General features: G+C 31.8%; 1 protein-coding gene across 1 annotated transcript; it reads right to left on the minus strand.

The window, feature by feature from the left end:
- Positions 1–214: 214 nt before the first annotated feature.
- LOC142613683 (putative glucan 1,3-beta-glucosidase A) lies at positions 215–6,485 on the minus strand. Its single transcript, XM_075786132.1, has 8 exons — positions 6,094–6,485; positions 5,846–5,965; positions 5,530–5,727; positions 4,870–5,028; positions 2,951–3,117; positions 1,137–1,292; positions 661–1,010; positions 215–497 (listed from the first exon to the last, which is right to left on the minus strand). Exons 1-8 carry the CDS (start codon positions 6,301–6,303, stop codon positions 316–318), a joined length of 1,542 nt encoding a protein of 513 aa, XP_075642247.1. The 5' UTR covers positions 6,304–6,485; the 3' UTR covers positions 215–315.
- Positions 6,486–7,161: the final 676 nt, after the last annotated feature.

Below are 7,161 nucleotides of genomic sequence, written 5' to 3' on the forward strand. Positions count from 1 at the left end.
TTTAAGTTGAGGAAACAAAATAAAAAAGGTAGAGGATCTAAAGTCGACTCTAAAATTTTGAAATTAAACCTTTGTTGTTGTTGTTGTATGCAAAATCAGTTAAGTTAATGTCTTAGTCCAATAATAGTGCAGTAAAAAAGTTAAGTATAATGATTAAGAGCTATGAAACCATACTGCAAGTCCAAATACTAAGGTTTTAAAAAAAATGGAAGTCTTTTCATTTGGTTAAAAGGGAAGTATTAATTTATTTATTTGATCGAAGTGTTTATTGAAAAAAAAGTAAATTGGGAGTACAATAACCACCCTAATTCTCAACTAAAGTTTGATATAGCCATTCTTGATCATCCACTCCAAACTCCAATGGTTATTGACATTTTTAAGAGTCCAATAAGCCCATCCAAAGGTTGCTCGCCCATAAACATCTAGTTGGGCCTTGGCAAATTTTTGGTATTCTTCCTTTGTTGCTCCATTTACTTTCCACTCAGCTACCCATTCGCCTGCAAACAACAACTAGTTCATATTAATCCATTGACAAGTAGTTTAGTTTTTTTTTATTTTTTATGGTGTTAAATATTTTAAAATTCCTTGGTTTTGATTTGGGGTCGTAGAAAATAGAAAAGATGGCATTTTATTAATGGAATGGTTATTATTTAGACATACCAATCAAAATACGAGGTCCATTTGATGTTGTGACATAATTCAACTGCGAAGCCCTGTTGGTGTGAACGAAATCAATGTTCTGCTGAACAGTCATGCCGTCAAATTCGCTGGTGAAGAGGTTGTAATAATGGACATCTATGACTGATCTCATGAAGCCACTAGCAAGAGAGAAGAACTCCCTCGGGTCGGCCGGTCCTAACCGGTTAGACAACACCACATAAGCATTGGAGTACTTGCGCACGGCTTCATAACCAGCCTTGTAGTACTTGTTTAGGCTCTCTTGTGATGCTCCTGGTGCTAGAGGTTCATTGATGAGTTCAACTGCATAAAGGCTTGGGTTCTTTGCATACCTATATGTATGTGTAACAAAATAACGAGTCCATTATAGTGCTATAAACTGAGTTATATATTGTTATATGTTAGAATACATAGGTGACATATAATGTGGTGTACATGGTTTCATATTATATATGTACCTTGCAGTTAGGAATTCTATTACAGAAACTGTTTGTTGAATATTTTCATCTGTTTTGCCCCATTCTTGAGAGCCGTCTCTAGAAGAGCTGTGTTCCCAACCATTTTGAGAACCGGGCGCTGCATGAAGGTCAACTATAATCTTCACCCCATATTTCCTACAAGCACAACAGTATTGAACACAAGTTTAGTGGTTTAGATTTTAACTGTCTTGAATCTTGAGAGAGAGAGAGAGAGAGAGATGAGTTAATTGAGGTTGGTATGTGGTGGTAGAACTTTAAGTGTCTTTGTCTAGTGTTAAGTTAGAAATATTTATAGGAAAATGCAAAGATATATACTACAAATCTTACTGCATAAAATTTATAAATTGATGTAGTAATATTTCAATGACATAATAAATAAAATTTTGAATTACTTTTTTTTGTGATTGATGATATATCAATTTGTAAACACCATGTGGTAAAATTTGTAATATCACTAGTATCAGTCTAACTTAGAATATGGACAATAAATCTTCAAACTTTGTGAACATTGTCCCAAATTATTAAGGATGTTGGTATATTAAGTAGTAGAGAGTTAAAACATTCCTTTGAGGTGGGTTTGAGAGTTAAGATCATATTAATTGGTTCTCATCCATTTTTCTCATTCTTCAAACTACTTGAAAGAAAGAAAGAAAGAAAAAGAGTGGGGGGCGGGGTGGGGAGGATAGTGGGATACACCCTCGTAAGTCGTAACTTCTTCCTAAAAACATGTAATACTTTTATCTTCTTTATGATATTATTTCATGTATAAATTGTTAACATTTATGGTGAGTTGCTCATATGATAATATATATATATATATAAAACAATATCACGTAGAGATTTTGTGTCACACTCTAAAACAGCAAAGGATTCAATGTTACACAATTGGTTTACATATAAAACAATATTATAGGAGATTAAGTGTTACATCCAAAATTTTAAGAGGTTCTATGTTTTAGGGAAAACCACAAGATTTTTATGGATCCCACCTCCCCACACCCCCACGAATTTCCATTTCAGAGTGCATGTCATGACTAGTATAAACTAAACAATAAAAATATAATGTTTTCATTTTTTTTTTAAATGAGGCTGTATCAGTTGGGTTGGGTTTTCATATCTTTTGATTCTTTTCTTTGTGGTTGAATGCAATTTGGGGCTAATCAAAACACTATTTTTTTTTTTTTTTGTTGGTTCCTGCCTAATCTGCTGTCTTGATTACTAATTGCAATTTTTCATGCATGACAAAAGAAAAACACACACACAAAAAAAAAATATATATATATATATATATATATATATATATATATATATATATATATATATAATAGGTGAAGCTGAGAAAAACTCAAATTAGAATTTCAAATCAGATTTCCAATTTTGCGCCATGTATCATAAATTATTTATTTTTAAAAAGTTTTATTTCTTAATTTTAAAATAAAATGTGGGACCATATCATAAATATTCATCCAAGTAAGTTATTAAGTATAAAAACCAAAAAGTTTAGAATAAATGAATCGTAAAAAAAAAAAAAAGTGCTTCAAAATAATTCTAAAAAAATGGACAATTTACATTTTATACCTAATAATATCCTTACAAAAATTTTTAAAGAGTTAACAAAATATAAAAATGATTATCAATAATATTTAAATTATATATATAAGAATTATATCATGCATCTTATTGTATATTTTTAAGTATATCCATACATATGTATGGGATTACAAGCAAGTAAATAAGAATAAAAAGCTCTCAATGATTAAGTGGCAAATATGTTAGGATGTAAGTATACATACTTAGCCCACAAGAAGGCGTTGTCCAACACTTGCAATGATCCCTCAACGTAGGGCTTGGGCGTTGGATTGCTTGCTATCCACCAACCAACAGGAATTCTCACAGCGTTCAATCCGTTTGTTGATATGAACTTGAAGTCATCCTCGACTATGAATGTGTTCCAATGGTTCTGAGATTCATACCGTCAATTTATCATACAAATCCAAATTATGTACATTGTGTAATAGTGTATGAATCTTTGGTATTTCAGGATAGTAGATGGAACTTAAGATTTTTAGTATTACGACACGTCTTTCAAATCTATTAAACGCACAACCCAAGTGTCTTTGAACTAACATTATAGAATTTTCTTTACTACTTTGAAATAGACATTAATTCATTTCATCATTAAGATTTCAATTTTAATGTCTAAGAGTGTACTTAACAACTTACATGCTTCCTAGGTAAGTTAGTTGAAATATCCAAGGATAATATATACAAGGTTAATATGATTTGCAAACATTGACATGAAAAATAATGGCAGCAGATATTTAACCTTTGGGATCCATTCATTTCTCTTGGAATGGTGCAATATAATTACCTACAATTTAGTTTAAAATTCATTACCATGGGAAAAAAAGTTGAAGGTGAATTGTGAAAGGCGCTCTAAATGGCACACTATTTCTATTTGTAGAATAAAATTTAAATTTGGTGGAAATTTTTCCTCTCAAAAAAAAAAAAAATTGGTGGAAATTTTAATATAATTTTTTCCTATGAAAATTACTGTGAGAATTAACTCATTTATTTTCAATCATGGTTTTAAAAACCGGACCATAGGTGAAATCAAATTTGCCTCCAGTTCCTGATTTTTGACTGGTTTTGACCGGTTTTTGAGCTTTTTATTGGACTGGCCTCCGATTTTTGGTTCAACTAGTCGGACTGGCTGGTCCAGTCAAGTTTTTAAAACATAGGTTACAATACCACTAGTAAACATTTACAATGTATTAAGTTGGTAAGTTGTACTCTAATTATGTAATGTATTATAAACCCAGTTTAAAATACTATTATTACTATTTTCATGTGTTCTAATAAATATTATTGTTTACTCAAAAAAAAAGTTGGTAAGTTATGATTGATGTAAAATCACTTTTGTTTGGAAAATGCCTCAAATTCTCAAATTCTTATTATTACTGATAAGTTAAGGGTTTTCTTGGTGAAAGAAAGAAAATTAATTTGGTTAATTTTTGAATTCATTGGTGTAGAAGAAAAATGCTTTTCTTTGGTATAGAAGAAAAGTGTATTCCTTATCAAAGAAGTATTGTATTGCTTGTACACCGAGTAAAAAAATTTAAGTCCTAGATATAGGCATTATGGGAGAGATCAAATAGTACCACTTATTCGAAGAATCTTTTATGACCTTTGAGAAATCATTAAGTGTGAACAATAACATGACTTGAGTTCAACAAGATGTTGTGAACTTTATGGATCCATAATCCGATGGTAAATTGCAATAAAATACTTCTAGCATAGATTAACTATACCACAATTACAAGATGCACTAATAAAATTACAATAATGATAGAGATATATTCTGATTTTACGACATGCTAATATGATCAACGGTAAGTGATAGACATATTTTGCCACTCATGTTTATATAGATCTACTAATTTTTTTTATAAGGAACCTACCATTTTTAATTGATCACTCACAATCGATCACATTAATATATTATGAAAAAAAAAAAGTGAAAAATTAGGTGTGAAGTATTGTTGATAAAGTTATGGGCAGTAGAAAAGGAAAATATTCGCACACGAGGGAAGATTCGTTTAAGTGAAGGTTCTTTTCATCATTTCATTTTTATACTGTGTAGACTGTAAAGACAAAAAGGAATAAATAATTGTGTCAATACATTAGTATGCTTTAGCTTTATAAGTCTTACCCGCATAATTTGTGGGGCTCTCTGTGGTCCATAACCATTAGTCACTTGAAACTCGCCCTGTAACCCTCCAGAATTTTTCACCACAAAAACTGAGGGATCATTGTCTCCCCATTCGCTATTCCCTGCAAAATCTGCAGTCACCAGCACTTCTGACTTCGCCTGCACTAGTTCATAGTAAAATATGTTACTAAACCTTTTTTACAAACTACTCTCTATTGCTTATATAACAAGCTCTAGTATTTGGTAATGACTAACAGCCAATAATCAAGAACTTGAATATTACATAGCTTCACAAAATGAACAAAAATATTATAGGTCACTACTTTAATTAGACCCCATCAATTTCTTATAATAGACCTTGATAATGATTTGGCAAGCAACATCATAGTCATGCAGTGTATTTGGTCATTTAATATTTTATCAAATAATTCAAACGACAAGCACCAGAATTACAAGAGTGAAGTCACTTTTAATGTTCAACGTTTCACTTGAATATGACCCATGACAAGAAAACCTTTGTAGTACAACTTTACTCAGCAGGCATTTAGAAAACTGAGGCTTATTTTTCTGCATTAGAAGCTACTATTTATCTTGCTTGCCTAAAGTAGAAAAAGAAAACAGGATAGCACTGAACAAAAACAAGACATTAAGCTAGATTACCTGTAAGAAGAATCCATTGGGTGCTCTGATTCGAACACGGCTTTTATCATCAGACTTTCTTACAATTTCAAATGTCTCAGACTTACCAGGCGTGGTTGAAACAGCTACCACATCAATCCCATTCCCATTGTTGTTCAGCCCCACAAACTGCTTATTGGAGACTCTGAAATGGAAAGTTGTATCATTGAGCCTCCACAACTACACAAAGCAGAGAACACCATATATATTATATGTATACATATCAATGAAGTCAAAGGATTATTTACTTGAAATTCCAAATCATAACCTATTAATTTACTTTGGCAATTAAACTTACACTAAAAGTCTCCCACCCTGAAGCAGCTGTTCTGTTAGCAACTATAATGGTTCCTCCTCCAGTCTCAGCACAAAGATACTTCCCAGTTGTTACTGATTTGAACTGAAGCCCAGTTCCATCCTAGAAAAATAACAAAAAGTTTGACACTTCCAAGAAAGATTTGACAAATAATGAGAACTAATAAGAGTAAAAAAGAAAAAAAGGACGATCATTAATTACTAAGTGTTAATACAGCCATATGTACAAACCAAAAAGTCATTGTTGGGGATGCCAGCAAAGAGAGAAGGTTTGATCCATCCTTCTGTGACCAGCCAACCTCCCAGATTTACTGCTTTTATTCTCAAGCTTGAATTGTTCATCTCTTGAGAAACAGAACAAATGGGCAAGAGAACAACTATGCTTAGCAGCAATATTCTTGAATTGATCGCCATTTGTAAGTAGTTATGTTGTTTTCTCATTCGTATATCTTATTCATATATCAGTTTCTATAATCTATATGGATTGCAGCCTGTATATATATATATAAAGATGATTGATGAATGAGCAATTGTGCGTAGCACTAGCAGAGACTGCAGAGTCAGCATCTGGAAACTTTGACCAGCAAGGATTTGACTATTCTTTGTATACTTGTTTGAAGATTATATTAGCACAGTTCGGCTCAAACTTTTATACCTACAGCATTACTCTTTGTACCTGTAGTTTTACTCTTCGATTATACCATCCTTGATAATACCATACTTATTACTTATTAGTAGTCTTCATTCAGTTAATCCACGCAAGAATTATTTTTTTAATAGCAATTTACCATCGGATAGAGTAGTCCACGTCAAAATTCACGGCACCTTGTCAAAGTGGCTCCAATCAGCAAACTATTATTTAAGGTAGTATTTAAATACCACTTATTTTGATGAAAATTAAAAATATTGTAGAAAAATAATTTTTAAACCATAAAGCATTTGTTGGTGCTGGCTGGGACCAGCCAGCAAATGCACGCCAGACTTGAATGAGTTTTAGAAAGTCGTTAATGGATCAGTGGTACCGTTTCCATTCAGGCCCGGCTCAAGGCGTAGGCAAGTTAGGCCTAGCCCTAAGGCCCCACCCAAAAAAAATTTATTTAGGAAAAAAAGCTCCACTTTCTATAGTTAAAGGCCCAAATTTTTATAAAATTATATATATATATATATATATATATATATATATTCTAAAGGTTGTACATTTTTTTTTATTAGTGATGTTAAGGATACTACAAATTTTACTATTGGTTTACAAATTTCCATGTTATTAATCACAAAAAAGTGATATAAAACTTCATTAGT

This window comes from Castanea sativa, chromosome 10 (assembly GCF_040712315.1).
Source record: "Castanea sativa cultivar Marrone di Chiusa Pesio chromosome 10, ASM4071231v1".
NCBI lineage: Eukaryota > Viridiplantae > Streptophyta > Magnoliopsida > Fagales > Fagaceae > Castanea > Castanea sativa.

What these genes read in the sequence shown, in the direction of transcription:
- LOC142613683 (XM_075786132.1), bottom strand. Translation starts at nt 6,303, where the DNA reads ATGAGAAAACAACATAACTACTTACAAATGGCGATCAATTCAAGAATA. An exon ending in CAGGGTGGGAGACTTTTAGT is followed by an intron (nt 5,728 to 5,845) that starts GTAAGTTTAATT and finishes TGCTTTGTGTAG; the next exon opens with TTGTGGAGGCTCAATGATAC. An exon ending in CCAATGGATTCTTCTTACAG is followed by an intron (nt 5,029 to 5,529) that starts GTAATCTAGCTT and finishes GAACTAGTGCAG; the next exon opens with GCGAAGTCAGAAGTGCTGGT.